General features: G+C 42.9%; 1 protein-coding gene across 1 annotated transcript in view; it reads right to left on the reverse strand.

The window, feature by feature from the left end:
• The window catches only part of LOC132398695 (protein kinase C-binding protein NELL2-like), a 305511-nt gene that overhangs the window by 125859 nt on the left and 154204 nt on the right, over positions 1–25448 (reverse strand). Inside the window, exon 14 of the mRNA XM_059978482.1 lies at positions 10042–10164. Coding sequence (XP_059834465.1) covers positions 10042–10164 — 123 coding nt within the window. The remainder of the gene's footprint in view (positions 1–10041; positions 10165–25448) is intronic.

Raw genomic sequence — 25448 nt, forward strand, 5'->3', positions numbered from 1 at the left:
AGTCGGCCATCTGGCCTGTCGAGCCTGCTCCGCCATTCAATAAGATCATGGCTGACCTGGCCATGGACTCATCTCCACCTACCTGCCTTTTCCCCATAACCCTTAATTACCCTACTATGCAAAAATCTGTTAAGCCGGTACTGTAAAGGGTTGTGCTAACCATCACACCACCATACCAGTTTACTTAGAGCTACAGCACAGAACAGATCCTTCTGGGTCAAAAAGCCCTACCAACAACCTATTTAACACTAGCCTAATCACAGGACAACTTACAATGACCAGTTAACCTACTGATCAATATGTCATTGGACTGTGGGAGGAAACCAGAGCACCTTGGGAAAGAATCCATGCGGTTCAACGTTTCAACTCCTTACAGATGGTGCCAGAATCAAAATCCTAACTTGTTTGCAATTTCTAACATTTTTGCTGTGCATTTTTTTCTCCAAAATATTGAGAAGATAATGGCCCTGGCAGTTTTCTTATTTGCTTCGGTGGGATGTGGAAACAGCTGAGATTCATTAAATGAGTCTTTCTTCTGTTTGCTGTGGTTAGGAATCCCTTCTGGGTAGCTTTTTAAAAAAATTATTTTCTCTTTCTGATCTTCATCCACACAGGATTTATAAGTCATCACTAACTACCTTGAAAAAGTAATGAGTTGAACTGCAGCAGTAAAGGTAGTGGCAGAGTACTCATGGGAGAGAACTCCAGTGTTAGAGCCAGCAACAATAAATCAAAGAAAGACGAAACCATTTCCAAATCTGGATGGCGTGTGACTCGGAGGAGCACCTTTAGATAATGACGCTCCCATGTTCTTGTTGGCCTGGCCGTTGATTTAGGAATGTCTATTAGAGTAAACCAAGCAAGTTGAATTCCTCCGTTAGTCAGGGTCGACCATGGATATTGCGTCCCAGCAGTCGACAGGGTAGGAAAACTAAGACAGTACAACGTGGGGGAGCAAGCTGTTGCCCACGCAGCAGTCTCCCCCTCTCCATGCAGCTGGTGTCTCCAAAGGAACATCAGAGACCTATAGGGTAATGTAACTGCTGAAACATACATAATTCACAACTACCGACACTGAATTGGGATTTACTTATAGAGGCAGGTCTGACTTGATGACGTAATTATGTGACATTCTTTGTGTTCAGAGTACAATAAATGAGTTGCTATGACTTTGTTTAAACATGAAGTGCCTCGTGCCTTTTTTTTTTAGCAGAAAACTGTACAGACCAATACAGCTTGGCAGCAGCCGTGTCGAAGGAGTGGCCAGTCAGCACTGAACTCAATGTGGCCCAAGCAACTAACAGCAGTGCATTTTATGGAAGGTACCCCTGTAGTCACTGTGCACCAGACAGGGAGGACTGAATGAATGAATAGATGTGCATGAGGTACCACTCATAGTGGGCTGCTTAATCCTGAGTTTCTATTATTTGAGTTTCATAAGTGTTGTTGGAATGATACAGATCTGGGCAATTGAAAAATATTCCTTTAGATTCCTGATATGTGATAGGAGATGTGTCATTTGCTGTAAGATATTTAGCCTCACAGGAGATACAACACATTTCCTTTCATCTGTTCTCTTCCTACCTTCAAGGCACCAAAATAATCTTCTTATGTGAAGACATGACTCACTCCAAATTTCTCCAGTCTGATGTCCTGCATTTGGTGTCCACAATGTGGCCTCCTGTGTTGATGAAACTAAATGTGGATACGTGATCACTTAGTGATGTACTTGCATTCAGTCTGCAGGAGTGACATCGAATTTCTAAACACAAGAGATTCTGCAAATGCCAGAAATCCAGAGAATTACATACAAAATGCTGGAGGAACTCAGCATCTATGGAGAGGAATAAGGAATCAATGTTTCAGGCTAAGACCCGAATCCAATAGGAAAGAAGGGTGGGCCATAGGAGAAAGGAAGGAGGAGGGCTACCAGAGGGATGTGATAGACAGTTGAGAAGAAAAGGGGTAAAAGGGGATCCTCCTACTTCTTCTTCAGCCTTTTACCTGTTTCACCTACTACCTCCCAATTTTTCTCTTCATCACTTCTCCTCAACCCACCTACCTTCTCCTTCACCTGACTTCACCTATCACATTCTAGCTTATATTTCTTCCCCTCCTCCCACTTGCTTATTCTGGCTTCTTGCTCCTTCCTTTTCAGTCCTGTTAATGGGTCTCAGCACAAAATGTCAATTCTTTATTCCTCTCCATTGATGCTGCCTGACCTGCTGAGTTCCTCCAGCATTTTGTGCATGTTCAACTTCAAGTTGTCTGCCCTCGAATGCCCTTACTGTACAGGGTAATGTAATGGGTGACAGATGACACATATTGTCCATAATAGAAAGTGCTCTATTTAATTCACAAACACTGTCATTGAGTTGCTGTATTCACTTTAAAAGACGGGGTCTGATGTAATGATGTCAGTGTAAGGTGACTGTTTCAGGTTTGAAGTAAAGGGCTGCAGCTTTTGTTAAGCACATAAAGTGACTCTGCATGCTTTGTTCACAAAGTCTTACAACTCCTACTCAGGCCCTTCTGCCCATCGCTTCCAGCACTGTTACATGGACCAATACAAGACTGAGACCCAAAGCCTCATCTTCCATCTAGGCACATTGTAGCCTTCAGTCCTTCATGCCAAGTTCTCTAACTTTCTGTCTGCATTAGAACTGTCCATTCAGCTCATTATCATTTTGGCTCATTTTTTTTTCCTTTTTCTATTTGAAGGCTTACTATTAGCACTGAACTACACACTCATAAAGCATAATTCCCTCCTAACTGCAAGATTTACAGATTGGTCTCACGCCATCAGAGATATTCCCTTTGTTCTGCTGAACCCTACCCAACCTTTGCTGCTGTTGAATTCTATCTTGTTTTCTCTCTTTCAAAGAGCTTTGCAAACACAGAACAGTACAACACAGTGTAGGTTCTTTGGCCCACAATGTTGTGCAAACCTTTTAATCTACTCCATTATCAATCTAAGTCTTACTTCCTACACAAGGCATGCTTCCATTTTTCTTTCATCCATGTGCCTATGAGTCTTTTTAATGTCCTTCATGTATCTGTCCCTTCCACCATCCCTGGCAATGCATTCCAGGCACTTACCAACCTCTGTGTTAAACACCTGCCTCAGACATCACTGGCAAACTTTCCTTTGCTCAGGTATTGCCCCCCTGAGTAAAACATACTGGCTGACCATTCTATCTATACCTCTGATCATCTTGTACACCTCCATGATGTCACCTCTCACCGCCCTTTGCTCCAAAGAGAAAAGCACTGGCTCGTTCTGTCTTTCCTCATTTTCTTTGTCTCTCTGATGACAAATCTCACAGCGGAGAGGTTAACTTTTCCTCTTTCCATAAACGTTACCTAACCCACAAAACACTTCATTAATTTTCTGTTTCTACCCAGCTTCTAATCGGCCCTGTACCCACATTATAATTTGGATAGTCCACTTGAACGTCTTGTTTCTCGTGGCCTCTCCCCAGTCAGCATTAATGGGTGTGGAGGAGATCAAAGAGAGGCATTAGAAACTGAACTCTGGGCAGGGAATTAACTAGATTATCTGCTAGTTTATCATCCTGTCTAGTGTTTATTTTACCCTCTTGAGGAGAATTTTCATTGTAAGAAAGCCAAATACCAGGAGCCGGTAGAGCAGTCTCAGAGGCAGGGGAGGAGGGTATGATGTGAGCCTATAGAGGTGGAGTGTAAAACTTTTTCTGGCTGCTCACTGTGTGGAACCTACGTTCGATCCGCCAGAAAAAGCAGGATCTCCGAGTGGCCACCCAGCTTAATTCCACTTCCTATTCCCATTCCCATTCCGACATGTCAGTCCATGACCTCCTCTACTGTCGCAATGAAGTCACGCTCTGGTTGGAGGAGCAACACCTTATATTCCATCTGGGTAGCCTCCAACTAATGCACGAACATCAATTTCTTAAACTTACGATAATCCCCCCCCCTCACTATTCCCCATTCCCTTTTCCCTCTCTCACCTTATCTCCTTACCTGCCCATCACCTCCCTCTGGTGCTCCTCCCCCTTTCCTTTCTTTCTTGGCCTTCTACCCCCCCCTGTCAGACTACCCCTTCTCCAGCCCTGTATCTCAACTTCTCAGTTCTTTATTTCACCCCTCCCTCTCCCAGTTTCACCCATCACCTAGCATTTCTTCCTCCCCTCCCGTCACCTTTTAAATCTGACTCCTCATCTTTTTATCTCCAGCCCTGGTGAAGGGTCTCAGTCCAAAATGTCAACTGTACTCTTTTGCCATAGATGCTGCCTGGCCTGCTGAATTCCCTGGATTTGTGTGTTGCTTGGATTTCCAGCATCTGCAAATTTTCTCTCGTTTGTGATTAACCTACTCTCTTCTTGGCATTACGGGGGCTGCAAAGAAAAGAGCCATCAGGACAGTCACAGAGGTCGCTGAGCGAATCTCCAGATGGTTATGGATCAAGCGGTGTGATCCATGGACCAAGACAGGGCCTGATCAATCCTGGTCGGTGAAGCACCGTCAATAACTCTCGGAGACATGAGGCGAGAGATAGGCTTTTATTAACTGGAAGAAAGCACTGTCAGCAGCAAGAGACCATCACACAACATCCTGGAGACTGAGGGAGGAGCAGTGCCTCCAATCGCCTTTATACAGGGGTCTGTGGGAGGAGCCACAGGAGCAGTCAGCAGAGGGGCATGTCCAGACAGGTATATGTAGTTCACCACACGGGGTCTGTGGGAGGAGCCACAGGAGCAGTGGGCGGCGGGTGTGTGTCCAGACAGGTATATGTAGTTCACCACAGCCAGGATGCCTGGGCGAGGGTGTCTGATGTTGAAAGATCTGAAACATCCGATGACCCCAGGTAACATCACAGATGATGCATCCCAGTGCATCCTAGGGTGTGTCCCAACATCAGTAGACAGCAAAATCCAGCTGAGTGTAAAGAAAGTGGTTGATATGACCCCATCAATTTCCAGCTGAGAAGGTCAGTTTAAAATAAATCCAGTCTATATTGAATAAACAAATATTGAGAACGTGAGATGAAGAGTCCTTGAAAGTGAGTCCTGCGGTTGTTGGAATATTCCATTGATGGGGCAAGTGAAATTGAGTGAAGTTATCATCTCTGCATCAAGAGCCTGATGGTTGAGGGGTCACAACTATTGCTGAACCTGATGGTGTGAGTCCTGAGGCTCCAGTATCTTCTTCCTGACAGCAGCAGTGAGAAGAGAGTGTGGTCTGGGTGGTGGGGGTCCCTGATGATGGGCGCTGTCTTCCTATGACAGCGTTTCATGTAGATGTGCTCAGTGGTGGAGAGGGCTTTACCCATGATGGACTGAGCCACTACTTTTTGTAGGATTTTCCATTCAAGGGAATGAGTATTTCTAGACCAGGCTGTGATACAATCAGTCAATATACCCTGCACCACCATCTATAGCAGTGTGTCAAATTTTTAGACGTCATGCTCAATCTCTGCAAACTCCAAAGAAAGTAGAGGCACTGCTGTGCTCAATATTGTTAGTTAATATTTATTGATTTATTTATTATTTTGTTTTTCTTTTTGTATTTGCACAATTTGTCATCCTTTGCACATTGGTTGTTTGTTTGTCTTTGTGTGCACTTTTTCATTGAGTTTCTTTGTATGTATTGTGAATGCCCACAAGAAAATGAAACTCAAGGTGGTAGACTGTGACATATATGTACTGGGATAATAAATTTATTTTGAACTTTGAGCAAGCAGCTTGTACTGAATTACCTAGTGGCATAACCAAAGCTGGAACACTGAACATTCACAGGCAGAGTTGATCTCCGCTCCGTTAATTCCACATTTCTATTTAAAACCAATAAATAATATACTGAATACTTATTCAAGCCATTGCATGGCAATATCACATCAGTAACATTATAACCATGGAAACCATAATGCAAGATGTGATTGATTACTATTGATTCTTGGAATTCCTTGGTTTAAAATGCTTTGTGTCAGGTAACAGTCTATAAACTCTGACTGTGGAAAACTGAAAATACGAATTCAGCTTCTGACACTCAGAGGTCTCCTGGGTACAGTACAGTGTTCCTTCTGATTACTGGATGGTAAATCACTAGGCAGAGAAATCTTGTGGATCTGAGCCAGTTACATGGATGACAAGCTGCAGTTGCAAATTCCAAAAGTTCTTCTAACCTTCTTAGTTAGTGGGTTGCAATTTTGCCTATTACAGCTGCATTTATGAAGTAAACATTTTGACTTGCAGACTAACAGTACAGAGCATTTTTAATGTCAAAGGTAAATTCATTGAAACAGCCTTCACTTCACTGCTCCTTTCACCAACACAAACACTTCAACCAACATCTTCAGTTCAAAGCCATTTTAAGTGGTGTGGTCATATTTATAGGAATAGGCTTAATTTTAATCAATGAGTTTGTTTTTTTAAGGGAATAAAATTTGGCTAAATGAATTTTCCTTTACTCTGGGTTTGAGTTGGAAACTTCTACTTTCTGTAAGATTGTATAAATACTATTCTAACTATTGAGACAAAAATGATGGTGCAGTCATTAGATGCCAGAAGTCTCAAGCAGTACATACAAATTGTTGGAGGAACTCAGCATGTCAGGCAGCATCTGTGGAGAGATATAACCAGTTGATGTTGGTAACTCACAGCCCTGACTGAACGTGGTGGTGCACTCCCTACTAAAAGCCTGGAACACTGACAGAGGGCTCTCAGAGTTGTCAGATGCCCTTTGCCCTTTTGATGCCTCTTGGGCAATACTGAATACACAAGGAAAGCCAGTGTCAACTGTCCCTGTGACACCTCTCTCCTTGATACTCTAAACAACTTCTATGCATGCTTCGAGGTGTGCAACACAACACCGGCCTCCCAAATGAACAGTCTCTGTCTGTAACAGCAGCAGACGTGAGAAGGAATCTGCAATGAGTCAACCCCCATAAGGCAGCCAACCCTGACAACAGCCCAGGCCAAGTACTCAGGGAATGTGCACACCAGCTTACTGACGTCTACATGGGCATCTTCAACATTTCACTCAGCCAGGCTGCTGTCCCCACGTGCTTCAAATCATCCACCATTATCCCTGTACCAAAGAACTCTACGCTGTCAGAGCTAAATGACTACTGCCCAGTCGCACTGATGCCAGTCACCATGAAGTGCTTTGAACAGCTGATAATGGCACATTTCAGAAACTCCATTCCAGCAACACTGGGCACTCATCAATATGCTTGCCAACAGAACGGCTCTATGACAGATGGCAGCTGTTATGCACCTGGCCTTGACACACCTGGAAAACGAGGACAGTTACTGTATGTCAGAATGTTGCTTTTGGATTTCAGTTCAGCATTCAACACTATTGTCCCACGGACCTTAGTGAACAAACTCCTACCCCTCGATCTAAATACACCACTGCACAGCTTGGTGTCGGACATCCTAACCAACAGACCTCAGATAGTCAGGATGCACAACCGCTCCTCCCTCCCCATCATCTTCAACACGGGTGTCACCCAGGACCACATGCTGTACACTCTGCTCACACATGACTGAATGACCAACACCCGAGTAATCAGATTGTCAAGTTTGACGTTAACATGACAGTGGTGAGGCTCATCACCAACAGATAGCCTACGGAGAGGAGGTGGAGGAGATCGAGGCAAGTAACCTCTTTCTCAGTGTCAACAAGACAAAAGAGATGGTTATTGGCTTCAGCTGAACTTGGACCACTCACACCCCTCTTTACATTGGCGTCACAGCAGTGGAAACTGTAAGCAATTTCCAACTCCAGGGATTGCACTTCACACACAACCCCTTGTGATCCCACGACATTCTACACAATCAGGGAAGCTCACCAACGCTTCTACGTTCTGACAAGGCTAACGAAAGCTGGACTACGCGCATCGGTCCTCGTGTCATTCTACAGATACACGGCAGACTAACAAGCTGCATCACTGCTTGGTACGGAAACCGCACTGCGTGGACAGGTAGGCTCGACAACAGGCTCAAGCTGCCCAAAGCATCACTGGCACCAGCCTACCCACCAATAACGACATAGATACAAAAAAGTGTCAGCAAAGGACCAACGTTGTCATGAAGGATCCCACCCACCCTGCCCAGAGACTGCTTGTCCCACTCCCATCAGGGAGGAGACTACATAGCATCTACCCCAGGACCACACCTACAATACTGTGGAAAAGTCTTAGGCACAAACATTTAGCTAGGCTGCCTGAGACTTTTTTTGCACAGTAGTGTATACATCAACGTGGAGCGAAGTATGAGTTTGTAAATCTGGCAGAAGTAAAGGATGTTGGGAATAGTGAGGGTGGAATGCCACAGCAGGTGTGTGGGACAGGTGGCAGAGAAGTGCCAGAGGTGAGGGTGGTGTGGGTGCAGACACACCCAGCCCTGAGACACCAGGTAACATCATTTGATTCCAAACAATTGGTTTACTGATCATTACAGAATGTCTCTCTGGTGCTTCCTGCTCCCTTTCCTCTCCCTTCCCCTTTTCCCAACCATGATTCCTCGCTCTCTGTCCCCTTCCAACTCTCAATCCACAATAGAGAGCCATATCAGAATCAGGTTTATCATCACTCACGTCATGAAATTTGTGTTTTTTTTTTGTGGAAGCAGTACAATGCAATACATAAAATTACAACAGTATGGTACAAAGGCTTGGACACCCTGTGTGTGTGTGTGTGTGTGTGTGTGTGTGTGTGTGTGTGTGTGTGTGTGTGTGTGTGTGTGTGTGTGTGTGTGTGTGTGTGTGTGTGTGTGTGAGTGTGAGAGAGAGAGTGAGTGTGTGTGAGAGTGAGTGAGTGAGTGTGTGTGAGTGAGTGAGTGAGTGAGTGAGTGAGTGTGAGAGTGAGTGAGTGAGTGTGTGTGTGTGTGTGTGTGTGTGTGTGTGTGTGTGTGTGTGTGTGTGTGTGTGTGCGTGCGTGCGTGTGTGTGTGCGTGCGTGCGTGTGTGTGTTTGTGTGTGTGTGAGTGAGTGAGAATGTGCGAGCGCGTGCACACATACGTGCCTTGGACTTTTGGACAGTACTGGACATATGTTGTGTTTATTATTATTATTATTGGGGTTTTTTTGCTGCATCGGACCAGGTTAACAATTGTTTCATTTTCCTTTACACTTGTGTACTGGAAGTGGCACTAACTAATAATGACTCTTGACTATTTATTCCTCTCCATAGGTGCTACACTAACTGCTGAGTTCCTCCAGCATCTTGTGTGTATTGCCTAATAACGATGTAGTTCTGACTTTAACCTTAATCAGATTTGGAAGACATACAAGATGGATTTTGATGTTCAGCGGAAATGGAGTGGGCAAACATTTAAACTGGGTGGTGGGGTGGTGATAAATTTCTACTAAAGAGGTGTAAGGTGTTCCTTCCCTCCGCTAGCCTGCAGGTCACCCTTGGGCAAAGTGTAGCACCTGCTTAGCACCCCCCCCCCCAAATCAGGGTCATATGAATCCATAGGAGCAGGTGGTGGATAGTCGTATGAGCAGCTGGTACGTATCACAAATCCTGGTTATGCGACCACTGACAATCTCTGAAGTGTGTTGATAATGGCTGGGATTGCCAGTCTTATAAAGACACTGCCCAGAAGGCGGCAATGTCAAACCACTCCTGTAGAAAAATTTACCAAGAGCAATCATGGTCATGGAAAGACCATGATCACCTATGTCATACAATACTGCACATAATTATGATGATGAGCCATATGAAATTATTGCAACTTAAACTTTAAATGATTTTTGATGGGTTTCATTTATTGTTGAATCAGATTTCAATTCCAATTGTTTGGCAATCGAAGAAGATAACAAACTTGGGTCCAGTGATTCATTCAAATCAGGCAATCAGAACATTAGAATATTGATTTGAAGTTTAACGTGGACTTGAGATAGGACTTTGGAAGGAAGATCAGTAGGAAGCTCTTTTGTACACCCTAACATAGTGCTTGTAAAGAATATGGGAAAAAGCAACAAGCAAACATGATGAAATCCCTTAAATGGTTCAACCACTGCTGAAGAAAGTTAATACTTTTGTACCACTTACCCTTACATTGAACACCATTGCCTGTATATCCCGGTTTACAGATGCAATTGTGACCTCCAACAGTATTGAAACACAGAGCATTCTCATCACAGCTGTGTTGATTTGTGCTACATTCATCGTGTTCTAAGGATAAGAAAAAGAAAAAGAATTCATAAGCATTAATTAAAAGATACCACTTCCAAAAGTTCCCTCAAAGAAACAAAAAAAGGCAATGGATTCTGACAGGAATAATAATGCTTACCCATGTTATGTCAACCAATTCAAGAAACCAATGTTCAAAAAGTTCAAAGGTCAAAACTTTATTATCAAAATAGGTATATGTCACTAAGTACAACCCTGAGATTCATTTTCTTGTGGGTATTCTCAAAAAATCTATAGAATAGTAACTATAACAGAACCAATGAAATATGGCAAACTGTGCAAATGCAAGTATAAATAAATAGCAACAACCACCAAGAACAAGAGATGAAGAGTCATTGAAAGTGAGACCATTGGTTGTGGGAACATTTCAATGACTGGGCAAGTGAAGCTGAGTGAAGATATCACCTTTGGTTTCAGAGCCTGATGGTGAAGGGCAGTAACTTTTCTTGCACCTAGTGATGCAAGTCCTGTGGCTCTTGTTCCTTTTACCTGATGGTGACAGTGAGGAGAGAGCATGATCTGGATGGTTGGGATCATTGACAACAGATGCTGCTTTCTTGCAACAGCATTTCATGTAGATGTGCTCAATGGTTGGGAGGGCTTTGCCCGTGATGTTCTGGGCACTACTTCTTGTAGGATTTTCCATACAAAGGCATTGGTGTTTCCATACCAGGCTGTGATGCAACCAGTCAATATACTGTCCACTCTCCATCTATTGAAGTTTGTCAAAGTCTTAGATGTCATGCTGAATCCCTGCAGTTACCAAGGAAGTAGAGGCACTGTCATGCTTTCTTCACAATTGCACATGTGCTTGGCCCATGACAGGAAGTTAAAGTTGCTAAGCCTCTCCACCTCTGATGAGTGAGGGCTCATGGACCTCTGGTTTCCCATTCCTGAAGTCTACAATCAGCTCCTTAGTCTTGTTGACATTGAGAGGTTGTTGTTATGGCATCGCTCAGCCAGATTTTCAGTGTTCCTCCTATGTGCTGATTCATCACTACCTTTCATTTGGCTTATGACAGTGGTGTCATCAGCAAACTTAAATATGCTGTTGGAGCTGTGCTTAGCCTCACAGTCAATAGTATAAAGCAAGTAGAGCAGGGGGCTAAGCACACAGCTTTGCAGTGCATTTGTGCTGATGGAGATCATGTTGGAATTCCACGGAACAGAGAATTTCAAGTCTACTTGTTTACTAAATGGGGAGTAATGGCAGCCAGTGGAGTCATATGCTATTCTCGTGAGATGTGGAAGATCAGGGAGGGGTCAAATATCCCTGATGTCTATGACTGCAGGAAAATGGGATGTCAGAGTTCAGAGTTTGATTCACATAGGAGTTTCTACATTCTTCCCCGCAAACACGTGGGTTTCCTCTCAGTGCTCCATTTCCTCCCACAGTCGAAAGATGCATCGGTTAGTAGGCTAATTGCTGATTGTAAATTGTCCTGTGATTAGGCTAGAGTTAAATAGATGGGCTACTGGACGGTGTGGCTTGTTGGGCCCAAAGGGCCTGTTTAGTGCTGTATCTCTAAATAAAAAATCAAAAAGTGTGCCCTTGTGAATGGTATAGATTGGTTGAAGGTGCATAAAATGCTAGAGGAACTCAATACGTCAGGCAGCATCCATCAAGAGAAATAAGGTCTTGATGTTTCGGACCAAGGCCCTTCATCAGGACTGGAAAGGAAGGGGGAAGAAGACAGAATAAGAAGGTGGGGTGAGGGAAAGAGTGCAAGATGGCAGGTGACAGGTGAGCCCAGGTGAAGGGGAAGATGGGTGGGTGGGAAGGACGGTTGAAGTAAGAACCTTTGAGGTGATAGGTGGAAAAAGTAAAGGGCTGAAGGAGGAGGAATCTGATAGGTGAGAAGAATGGACCATAGAGAAAGGAAAGGAGGAGGGGTGCCAGAGGGAGGTGAGGAGAAGAGAAGGGTGAGAGGGAAATGCAGATGGAGAAATTACCTGTAGTTGGAGAAACCAATGTTCATGCCATCAGGCTGGAGGCTACCCAAATGGAATATGAGGTATTGCCACCTACCTTCCCCCTCACCTAGCTCCACTTATCACCTGCATTTGAACTTAGTGAGGATCATACCGGAGAGCAGAGAGTGTCAGAGACACGAATTTCCAAGGAGGTGATGACACCAAAGTTTCAGTCAGATAGATAGGTAACCACCAGGAGGTGTAGGCAGGCAGTCAAATATGAGAACTATTAAATACTAGAAGCCATAGCTTTATGGTGAGAAGAAACAGTTTAAGGAGATTTACAAGGCAAGATTTATCTTTACACAAAGTAACAGATGCCTGGTATACCCTGTCAGGAGACGTGGTGGAAACAGAAATAACAGCAACTTAAGAGGCATTTCGACACAATAATGAAAAGGCAAGAATGGAGAGATAAGGAACTTGTGCAAGCAGGTGGGATTATCTTGGATTGGCAACATGGTCAACTCAAACATTGTGGGTTAAAGATCTTCCCCCTGTGATGTAATAAGACCATAAGATATGAGGCAGAATTAAGCCATTCAACCCATCAAGTCTTCTCCAGGATTTCATTATGGCAGATCCATTTCAGTCTCAGCCCCAGTCTTCTGCCTTCTCCCCAAATCTATTTATCTGTGACTAATCAAGAATCTAAGAACCTTAAATATACCCAGCGACTTGACCTCTACAGTCGCCTGTGGCACCAAATTCCACAGATTCACCACTCTCTGGCTGAAGAAATTCTTCCTTATCTCCATTCTAAATGACATCCCTCTGTTCTGAGTCTGTGTCCTCTGGTAGTAAACTCTCCCACCATAGGAAATATTGTCTCCACATCCACTCTATCAAGACCTTTCACCATTCGATAGGTTTCAATGCAATGTAGTGTTCTGTGTTCTAGTGTTGGGTCAAAGATCACTTGGGCCCGAGATAGTGCCACATTCCGCAGTATTTTCATTCAATACTGCCTTCCTGTATTTGTGGAAGGAGAGCCAGATAAAGTTGTATTGTGACTCCCTTAAGGTTTATATATCAAATGTTCCATGTGGGCTAAACCCAAGTGATAATAACTTCATTTCTTACAGGTTAATCTTCAATTAAATGTCATTATTCACAGAACTGTAACTTGTTATGATTCTGCCAACTATTATCAGCTGAGCTTCGGAACTTTGCATGTCCTGATGACAGAAAGCAATCGTCAGTAATGCCAGCTATCAATATTATATACACAAATCCAATTCCTTCAATGTCCCTCACCAAGCTCTACCACCAAAACCATAACATGATTAAAAATAACGTCACTAAAGTGTAAGAAATAACTCAAAAAATGTAAAGGCGGCGTATGGTTGGGTTGAGTTGTTCTTCAATCTTGGCAATCCATTTCCAAACGTTTCATCACCATTGCAGGGACTGCAGCAAATATTACGTCGGAGAAACAAGGAGAAAACTATCCACAAGGGTCCATGAACATCAGCTGGCTGTTAAGTGGCATGACCAACTCCTCCTAGTCTCTACCCATTAGGACTGAGAGGGGCACAAATTCGATTGGGCGCTGAAAGAGAAAATCGTGGTGCATGAAAACACCCGGCATTCAAGAGAATCCTTAGGAGCATGGTTTTCTGCAAACAATTCTATAAACAGACTTGTAGACCTTGATTCCATTTATCAACCAATGCAAGCAAAATTCCACACAACGCACGGAGTTCACCATGAGTGACGAGAACCCCTCCCTACATCACAATTGAATTTCCATAATGACGACTAATCAACTGATTGGTAAGTATATAAAGGCCGTGCATTCGGAGGACACTCCACAAATGAACAGAGCACTAATGATGTCTGCTCGTATGGTGACGAAATGTTCGCAAATGGATTGCCAAGGTTGGAGAACAACTCAACCCAATCACTAAAGTGCAACTCAGACAAGTGCAGACTACGCATGGAGAGAGATACAATGGCACTGTATGTCTTGAAAGAAAAGCCAGTGGGTCACAGTAAAGCAAGATAATGCAGTTAATTATGTCAGAAACAGCATCACTGTTAATCTTGACCAAACATTTTAATTCCACTTTCCATTCTGTTATGTCCATCCATAGCCTCATCTCCACTGTTGGGATACGGCCACTCTTAGGTTGGGAAAACAAAACCTTATATTCTGTTTGGGTAGTCTCCAACCTGATGGCATGAACATCGATTTCTCAAACTTCCATTAAATGCTTCCATACCCTCCCCCCTTCATCATTTCTCATCCCTTTGTCCCGTTTCATGTTACCTCCTTGCCCGCCCATGGCCTCCCTCTGGTGCTCCATCCTCCTTTTTCTTTCTCCAATTAACTTCATCCCTTCTCCTCTAAGTTTCAAAGTTTCACCTATCACCTGGCATTTACTTCTCCCCTCCCCTTACCTTTCAAATCTACTCCTCAGCCTTTTCTCTCCAGTCCTGCCGAAGGGTCTCGGCCCGAAATGCTGACTGTGCTTTTTTCTATAGATTCTGCCTGGCCTGCTGAGTTCCTTCAGCATTTTGTGTGTGTTGTTCAGATTTCCGGCATCTGTAGATTTTCGCTTGTTCCTAATATGAGTGCATAGGATTTTAGTTTGAATTACGAAGGGTAGGCCATTGAAGCTGTTATATTGTTTCCAAAATGTGGAAGTTACAGGTAACTGGGTATTTCCACCCCAACTCTTGGAAAACATTTTGATAGCACTTAGAAATAGATTCCCGGTGCTTGGGATCAATATGATCGGTTTCACGTTGTATTTTCTTGTCTTGTAGCTTTCCTGGACTTGTGCTGACTGTGTTCAGGACAATGCAACTTTGTCCATAAACTGAAAGACAGTGGCATTGGACGAGAGTTTAACTTCTGCATCTGTTGTAACATTGGGGATCTAAAATTCAATCTTATTTATCACTTACGCATGAAACATAGATAATAATAACCAACACAGCATAAGGTTATGTTGGGGGCCACACATTCCAGCATCAACTTAGCAAGACCATAGTACTTGGCAGAACACACAAACAAAACAAAACTGAACATTACAACAAAACAACAGTTAAACAAGTTCCTTTCATCCCTTCCACTCCCCCCTCCCACACACGTGGATGATCTTCCAACTTCAGGAGCAGTATCTGCAACTCCAGTCTCCAGACTTCGGGTTCAACTTCTCAACTTCTAATCATGCTTCAGGCTCCAGTCTTCGATATCGATCCCCAGACTAGCCGATGATGGGACCCCAAAACTTCACACTCAAGCTCTTGAGTAAGGCTATAATTATGCAGGCAGAGGGAAAACTATCCCCCTTGTGTTTCTAGATCTTGTTACTGAAGATTCAGTGTCATTCCACCCTGTCACTTTGTTCTGGCCCACCCCTTTATTGTCCTGGTCTATATTGGGATCTTCCTTCTCCTGACACCCATTTTAAAGTTTAGTGTTATAAATATGCCAAAGTGGTGGGGTTATTACTTATGGTTGGTGTTGAGGGGGTGGGGGCTTTGAGTGCTCTGATTTGGGGGATGTGGGCCAGAGCTCACATGGATATCAAATTCAATTATTCACAAGCACAGAGAGTTTAACTTCTGCATCTGTGGAAAGCTGGGAATACTTTTTCCCCTCCTTGCTGGGCTGCTGACCAATAGTGAATGTTCTCACAACTCCCATGATATTGGATGGTTGGGTATCTACCCAATACCAGGAAAAAAATTTAGAGTTTATTAATTTTTGAGTATTTTTAAAATCTTCTATGAAAATCTAATTATTGAGGAACAAGAACAAAACTGAATCTTTTAGCTACACACACTTAAGAATCTTATTTTTCTTTTCACTACACTAACTTTTATTTAGGAACGTTTAACATTTCAGAAACTCATTTTGGTGCATATAGTTATTGCTCAAGATGAGAAAGACCTTATGCACTTCCTAAACCTCTAGCACCTCAAAGCTAACAGCGTGTGACAGCTCAAATGTCCTGTGTTAGTCACATCCAGTGGGCTGTGACAAGGTAAATGACACCAATTACCAGATATAATTACTGCCTCCGACAGTATCTTCCCCCCGGTGATTTCCTGATGAGTTTTGCAGTGCCTGTGATGTCAATCCCCTCTTCAAGTGAAGCCTCTGTTGCTGTCGGTGGTCCATGCATACACACTGATTTACTGTTACAGACATCAGCTCTCAATAATCACAGCCTGATAAATCAGCTCAACAGGATGCAGTTAATTCCAGGGAAGCTAAATATTAATCATCATATTTTGTTGCGATCTTAAAGTGACATCAGAAATAAGGGAAGAAGCTAATTCCATCCTAAATCAACCAGGTAGTGTAAGGTATTATTTTTGAAGTGACATTTGAGTAACAGAGTGGCAAATGGATTTAAACATGAGCGAAAGGACAATTAATTACAGGCTATTTATATGAAACTTTCGTTCTGACTAAAGTACAGTCTTTTAAAATGTTTCCCTTTCAAGACTTTTTTAAAAACTTTCTGCACATACACTCTGCAGCCATTTCATTACGTACCTCCTGTACCTAATACGGTGGCTACTGAGTGTATATTTATGGTCGACTGCTGCCATAGCTCATCCACTTCCAAGTGTTGTGCATTCAGAGATGCTCTTCTAGTGACCATTGCTGTAACACAGGGTTATTGGAGTTACTGCCTCCTTCCTGTCAGCTTGAACCAGTCCAGCCGTTCTCCTCTGGCCTCGCTCATTAACAAGGTGTTTTCACCCACAGAACTTCTGCTTACACTGGATGTTGTTTTTTTGTTTTTCACACCGTTCTCTGTAAACTCTATTGTGTTTGAAATTCTCAGGAGATCAGCAGTTTCGGAGATACTCAAACCACCCCGAATGGCACCAATAATCATTCCACGGTTAAAGTCACTTAGATCACATTTCTTCCCCATTCTGATGTTTGAACCGAACAACACCTGAACCTCTTGACCACGTCTGCATTCTCTTATGCATTAAATTTCTGCCACATGATTGGCTAATTAGACACTTGTATTAGCCAGCAAGGGGTACAGTTGTATCTAATATAAGTGGCCATTGAATGTAAGCTCCTCTGTGTCACCCAGAGTGTTATCAAACACAGGTGCACCACAAGGGTGTGCTCAGCCCCTGCTCTACTTGCTTTACACTTATGACTGTAAGGCTAAGCACAGCTGTGATGAAACATTTAAGTTTGCAGATGACACCACTATCACAGGCCGAATCAAAAATGTTGGCAAATCAGCATCTACTGCAATTCTGTCTGAGTGGTGCCAGAACAACTTACTAAATGCCAGGAAGACCAAGGAGCTGATTACTAACTTCAGGAGGAGGAAGCCACAGGTCCATGAGCCAGTCCTCAACTGGGGGGGGGGGGGGGATCAGAAGTGGAAAGGGTCAGCAACTTTGAATTTCTCAGTGTTATCATTTCTGAGGATGTGTCCTGGGCCCAGCACGTAAATACAATTACAAAGAAAGCCCGGCAAAGCCTCTACTTCCTTAGGAGATTGTGAAAATTTGACATCACATCTAAAACTTTGACAAACTTCTATAGATATGTGGTGGAGAGTATATTGACTGCCTGCATCACAGCCTGGCATGGAAACACCAATGCCTTCGAATGGAAAATCCTACAAAAAGTAGGGGATACGGCTCAGTTCAAATGGGTAAACTCATACCCACCATTGAGCACATCTACACAGAGCGTTGCTGTAGAAAAACAGTATCCATCATCAGGAACCCTATCATCCAGGCTGTGTTCTCTTCTTGCTGCTGTTATCACGAAGAAAGTACAGAAGCCTCAGGACTCACACCACCAGGTTCAGAAACAGGTAATACACCTCAACCATCAGGCTCTTGATCCAGAGGAGATAACCTCACTCAGCTTCACTTGCCCATAACTGAACAACTTATGGACTCACTTCCAAGAACTCTGCATCTCATGTTCTCAATATTGATTATTTAGTTATTTACTGATTTATTATCTATTTTTCTTTCTTTTTGTGTCTACACAATTTGTTGTCTTTTGCACACTGCTTGTTTACTCTGTGAGGTTTTTCATTGATTCTGTTATGTTTATTGGATTTATTGAGTATACTCATGAAAAATTGAATCTCGGTGTTGTATATGGTGACATATATGTACTTTGATAATAAATTTACTTTGAACTCATGATTTGAACAAATGGCCACTTCCTCCATCTCAGTGCATGTTCTATTGGATACATACATAATTATATAACTAACAACTCTGGAGTTCTATGGGACATCTGTCTTTGGATCCCAGGAAACATATGCTCTCATCACCAGTACTAGCTACCTGGCACATCTGGAGTAACACACAAAAAGCAGGTCAGTCCGACCTTTTCGGGTTGACGCTCTCCATCTGAAAGATAGAGAATAGTCACCCGGTATAAAATTGTGGAGGGAATGGGTGGAGGAAGAGCTGGCAGGCAATAGGTAGATCCAGGTTGGAGAGTTTGATAGGCTGATGTAGGAGGGCGGAAGTGTGAATGGGCACAGAAGGTGGGAGATGTTAGCTGGAACTGATAAAGGGCTGAAGATGATGGAATCTGATAGGAGAGAAAGATGGAGAATGGCATAAAGAGAGACAGGTAGGGAGGAGAGAGGAGAGGAGATCTGCTGATGAGAGAGTGTGAGTGATGGGCAGATGGAAAAGGTGGGGAGAGAGAAAGAGATATGCTAATGGGAACAAGGTGGATCAGGAGGAGAGAGAAAAGAGAAAAAGGACTGAGGGGGAGTAGCATCATTTTCATTATGTGCTTTGTCATAAGACATAGGTAATCATGATCTATGACCATGATTGTTCGTGACAAAATTTTTCCACAGAAGTGGTTTGCCATTTCCTTTTTCTGGGCAGTGTCTTTACAAGACAGTTGACCCCAGCCATTATCAATACTCTTCAGATATTGTCCATTTGCCGACAGTGGTCACATAACCAGGACTTGTGATATGCACCAGTTGTTCATATGACCATCCATCATCTGCTCCCATGGCTTCACATGACCCTGAACTGTGGGGGCAGGGATGGGCTACACCTTGTGCCAGGGTGACCCTTACCCCTCCTTTGGTAGAGACGTATTTCCATCCTGCCACCCAACCAGTTGTCAAAAGTTGGAGAAATCATTGTTCATGGTGTTGTGTCTCTGTGTGGAACACCCCTGTGCTAAGGTGCCTCTGCTTAAAATAGTTGTTAATTTTTATGTTATTTTAAAAAGTAATATTTACAATGGGAAATAGTCACTTGAATTAAAAAAAAATAAAATGATGGAATCCTCAAATGCTTAATTCTTTCTTGTGAAGGAAAGCCATTATTCTGACACAACTGCTTTGATTTGCTCCTGCCTATGCTGCCAGACTTTGTGTAAATTTTCATCAATTTTTTTAGATTTTGGATTTGGTAATACAACACAGTAACAGGCCCTTCTAACCCAATGAGCCCACGAAGCCCTATTATACCCATGTGACCAATTAACCTACTAACCCGTATGTCTTTGGAAAGTGGGAGGAAATCAGAGCACCTGGAGGAAACATTCATGTCATGGGGAGAAAATACAGACTCCTTACAGACAATAGCAGGAATGAACCCGGATTGCTGATACTATAATCACTTTCCACTAACCACAACACTACAGTATCATGATAAGGAATAAAAATATTCATGTTAATTTTGTTGCGGAAGGTATGGGCAAAACAATTGGAAATAGAAAGCTCACCAATATCTCTACTTCCTCAGGAGACTAAAGAAATACAGCCTATCCCATTAAATTTTACCAGTTTTTATCATTACACTATAGAAAGCTTCCTGTCTGGGTAAATATTAGCTTGGCATGGCAACTGCTCTGCATGTGACCACAAGAAATTACAGTGAGTTGTGGACACAGTTCAACAGATACAAGTGTAGACTTTTTTTCTAAATGGCGAGAGAATTCAAAATTCTGAGGTACAAAGTGACTTGGGAGTCCTCATGCAGACTCCCTAAATGTTGATTTGTAGGTGGAATCGGTGGTGAGGAAGGCAGATTCAATGTTAGCATCCATTTCAACAGGACTAGAACATCAAACATTGAGGCTTTATAAGGCGCTGGTGAGGGCTCACGGAGTAGTGTGAGCAGTTCTGGGAACCTTATCGAGGAAAGGATGTGCTGACAATGAAGAAGTTTCAAAGGAGGTTCGCATAGATGATTCCAGGATTGAAAGGCTTGTCAGATGAGAAGTGTTTGATGGCTCTGGGCCTCTACTCACTGGAATTCAGAATGAGGGGGATCCGATTGAAACCTGTCAAATGTTAAAAAGCTTGATAGAGTTGATGTGGATGGGGATGTTTCCTTTGGAGGGGGAGTCTCAGATCAGAGGGCACAGCCTCAGAATAGAGGGACTTCCAGTTAGAATGGAGATAAGGAGAAATTTCTTTAGCCGAAGTATGGTGAATCTATGGAATTTGTCGACACAGATGGCTGTGGAGGCCAAGTCATTGGGAATATTTAAGGAAGACATTGATAGACTGATTAGTCAGGTCATGAAGGGATACGGGGAGAAGGCAGGAGGTTGGGACTGAGAGGGCAATGGATCAGCCATGATGGGTCAAATGGCTCCTGTATCTTATGGTCTTGCTCCAGGAACCAGTCCCTCCTCTATGGACTCTGCCAATACTTCTCACTGCCTCAGTAAAGTAGTCAACATAATCAAGGCCCCATGCATCCCGGAAATTCCTCTCCTGATTTCCATCGGGCAGAAGATACAAAAGCCTGAAAGCCCATAACACCAGGCTCAAGGACAGCTTCTACCATACTGTAATCAGACTCTTGAATGGGCTTCTTGTGTGACTCTTGACCTCATAATCTACCTCATAATGTTGCTTTTTCATGATGGAGATGCTATTCATGTTGGCCTCTCCCCAATGTGCATCTGTTCTTCTCGAATAGTAAGGCTGTTGGTGATATTCTTCCAAAGAGTATGCAAGACAGGCATTTCAATGTATTTTCATACATGAGGCAATAATAATCCAATATCAATACTTTAGAAGCTTTCCATGAATGGGAAGAATAAAAGTAGAATCTGCCTCGTTTTCACATAAAGTTATGGCTACAACCTGAACCTAATAGACCTTGTGCATATGTTACTATTTATAGAAGTGATCTGAGTGCCTGGTGTGATTGTCTAATTCTTCCAGCTTAGTTTGCAATGCTGATCAAACTCTTACTTGATCTGCTTGTTGACTAACTATGGTTAATCTCCATTTTCAAAGAAGTTCACAACATCACGCCATCAAACATCCAAATTCGTCACAGGGTCAGTTCAACTCAACAGCAAAATGGACCTTGTATACTGGAAACCCCCCTCATTCAACAAGATTTTCTACCAGTACTCCCTCTACCCAAGATCAACAAGAGAGTGGAATCTTCTGCCGCCAGACCTGCACGGTATTTCTGACATTAATATTTTTAAAGATAGACTCAGTCAAATCAATTTTGGGGATCTTGTCAAGAAAGCTCACTTTACAATTTAACTCTCACGCCGTTCACACCGACTGCGCGTTATAACAGCCGTCCGGCAGTGCTTGCGCAGGACCAAGCAGGAAAAGAAGCAGAATGCACACACAACAACATCTCGCATTTCTGGGAAAATTGTGTATGCGATGACCTGAGTAATGGTTGCAAAATGCTGGAACGCCTCAGCAGGTCAGGCAGCATCAATGGAAATGAAAGGCTGTTTATTCATTTCTAGCATCTGCAGACTTCGTCATGCTTATCAGAGTATTCTGCATCTGCCTTTGTCAAGACTACTGCAGGTCATGTTTGTTTAAAATGTGCAGTAATATCACTAAGTTATGGATCTGAACTGGAAGAAGAAATAGTATCCCAGCACAGATAAAGCCAATAGTCTTTAGACTCATCCAGCACTTCCTAGTCTTTATCCTTCTCAAAATTTCCCTTCAGGCCAGCAGGATATCGATCTTCTCAATTTTTCACTGATTTGATGAAGGTGAAACAAGCCACTGGGGCATTGGGATTTATAAGTGCCTCATGGATGAAGCTCAAACTCAGAACAACCTGGATCCTGCACCCTTATGAAGAAATAGTTTAACCAGTACACTTTCATAGTCAGTAATTCAAGATGGAAAATAGACTACTGATGCAAAGGTCATAAGACCATAATTCCATAAGACATTGGAGCAGAATTAGACCTTTTGGCCCATCAAGTCTACTCCATCATTTCATCACGGTTGATCCATTTCCCTCTCAGATCCAATCTTCAACTTCTCCCTGTATCCCTTCATGCCCTGACTGATCAAGAATCTATCAACCTCTGCCTTAAATTTATAAGACCGTAAGACCATAAGATAGAGGAGCAGAAGCAGGCCATTTGGCCCATCGATTCTGCTCTGCCATTCAATCGTGGGCTGATCCAATTATTCCGATCATCCCCACTCACCTGCCTTCACCCATACCCTTTGATGCCCTGGTTAATCAAGAACCCATCTATTTCTGCCTTAAATACACTTGGCCTCCACAGCCGCCCATGGCAAGAAATTCCATAGATTTACCACCCTCTGGCTAAAGTAATATCTCCGCATCTCTGTTCTAAATGGATGTTCTTCAATCCTGAAGTCATGCCCTCTTGTCCTAGACTCCCCCACCATGAGAAAATAACTGCCATATCAAATTTGTTCAGGCCTCTTAACATTTGGAATGTTTCGATGAGATCCCCGCTCATTCTCCTGAACTCCAGGGAATACAGCCTAAAAGCTACCAGACGTTCCTCATATGGTAACCCTTTCATTCCTGGAATCATTCTTGTGAATCTGCTGTAAACCCTCTTCAATGTCAGTATATCCTTTCTAAAATAAGGAGCCCAAAACGGCACACAATACTCCAAGTGTGGTCTCATGAGTATTTTCTAGAGTCTGAACATCACATCCCTGCTCTTATTTTCTATAACTCTAGAAATGAATAACATTGCATTTGCCTTTTTCACCACCGACTCAACCTGGAGATTAACCTTAAGGTATCCTGGACAAAGACTCCCAAGTCCCTTTGCATCTCTGCATTTTGAATTCTCTCCCCACCTAAATAATGGTCTGCCTGTTTATTGCTTCCACCGAAGTGCATGACCACACACTTTCCAACATTGTATTTCATTTGCCACTTCTTTGCCCATTCCCCTAAACTATCCAAGTCTCTCTGCAGACTCTCTGTTTCCTCAACAATTCGGCAAATTTAGCCACAAATCCATTACCCCATAGTCCAAATCATTGACATAGATCATAAAAAGCAGTGGTCCCACTGGTAACCGGCAGTCAGCCAGAATAGGATCTCTTTATTCCCACTCTCTGCCAATCAGCCAATGCTCCACCCATGCTAGTAACTTCCCTGTAATTCCACGGGCTCTTAAGTAGCCTCATGTGCAGCACCTTGTCAAAGGCCTTTTGAAAATCCAAATACACCACATCTACTGCATCTCCTTTGTCTACCCTGCTTGTAATTTTCTCAAAAAATTGCGGTAGACCTACTACAATGATTTCTCTTTCAGGAAACTATGCTGGCTTTGGCCTATCTTGTCATGTGTCTCTAGGCACTCAGTAATCTCATCCCTAACAATTGATTCTAACAACTTTCCAACCACTGATGTCAAGCTAACAGGTCTATAGTTTCCTTTCTGCTGCCTTCGACCCTTCTTAAAGAGCGGAATAACATGTGCAATTTTCCAGTCATCTAGTACAATGCCAGAATCTATTAATGCTTGAAAGATCATTGTTAATGTCTCTACAATCTCTCCAGCTACTTCCTTCAGAACTCGAGGGTGCATTCCATCAAGTTCAGGAGATTTATCCACCCTCAGACCACTAAGCTTCCTGAGCACCTTCTCGGTCATAATTTCCACTGCATAAACTTCACTTCCCTGACATTCTTGAATATCGGGTATACTGCAGATGTCTTCCACTGTGAAGACTGATGCAAAATATGCATTCATTTCCTCTGTCATCTCTGCGTCTCTCATTACAATATTTCCAGCGACATTTTCTATTGGTCCTATAACTACTTTTGACTCTCTTTTACCCTTTATATACTTAAAAAAAGCTTTTAGTATCTTCTTTGATATTAGTTGTCAGCTTCCTTTCATAATTCATCTCTTCCTTCCTAATAACCTTCTTAGTTTTGTTCTGCAAGTTTTTAAAAGCTTCCCAGTCCTCTATCTTCCCACTAGCTTTGGCTTCCTTGTATGCCCTCTCTTTTGCTTTTACTTTGGCTCAGCTTCACTTGTCTGCCATGGTAGTGTCCTCCTTCCATTCGAAAACTTCTTCTTACTTGGAATACAGATGTGTGTCCCCCCACCCCCTTTACAAAGGTAGAGCGTTCCTATGAAACCTTTCTTAAGCCGAAATGGCGTAAAGCAAAGAACCATTAATTTATATGGGAAAAATTTTCGAAAAAGCGAAAATCCTCTTTGTGATGCGAAAACAGGTTACTAATGCAGGTCTTTTGTAAAAGCGAAGTGGCGTAAAGCGAACATTCGTAAAGCAGGGGACACGAGTATACCTGTTTTGCATTGCCCTCATTTTTTGCAGAAACTCCAGCCACTGCTGCTCTGCTGTCCTTCCTGCTAGTGTCCCTTTCCAGTCAACTTTTGGCAGTTCCCCTCTCATGCCATTGTAATTTCCTTTATTCCACTGAAATACCAACACATTGGAATTTAGTTTCTCCTTCTCAAATTTCAAAGTGAACTCGATCATATTGTGATCACTAATCCCTAAGAGTTTCTTAACCTTAAGCTCTCTTATCACCTCTGGATCATTGCACAACACCAATCCAGCACAGTCGATCCCCTAGTGGGCTCAACAACAAGCTGCTCTAAAAAGCCATCCCTTAGAATTCTATAGATTCTCTCTCTTGAGGTCCAGTACTGACCTAGTTTTCTCAATCTACTTTCATGTTAAAATCCCCAGCGATTATCATGACATTGCCCTTCTGACATGACTTTTCCATCTCTTGGTGTAATTTGTAATCCACATCCTGGCTGCTGTTTGGAGGCCTGTATACAACTGCCATTAGTGTCCTTTTACCCTTGCCATTTCTTAACTCAACCCACAGGGACTCTACATCTTCCGATCCTCTGTCATCCTTTTCTAATGATTCAATATTATTTCTTATACAAAGGGGCACACCAACCCCTCTGCCTACTAACCTATCTTTCCAATACACTGTATATCCTTGGACATTCAGCTCCCAATGGCAGCCATCCTTTAGCAAAGTTTCAGAGATGGCCACAACATCATACTTGCAAA

This window comes from Hypanus sabinus, chromosome 8 (genome assembly GCF_030144855.1).
Source record: "Hypanus sabinus isolate sHypSab1 chromosome 8, sHypSab1.hap1, whole genome shotgun sequence".
Taxonomy (NCBI): domain Eukaryota; kingdom Metazoa; phylum Chordata; class Chondrichthyes; order Myliobatiformes; family Dasyatidae; genus Hypanus; species Hypanus sabinus.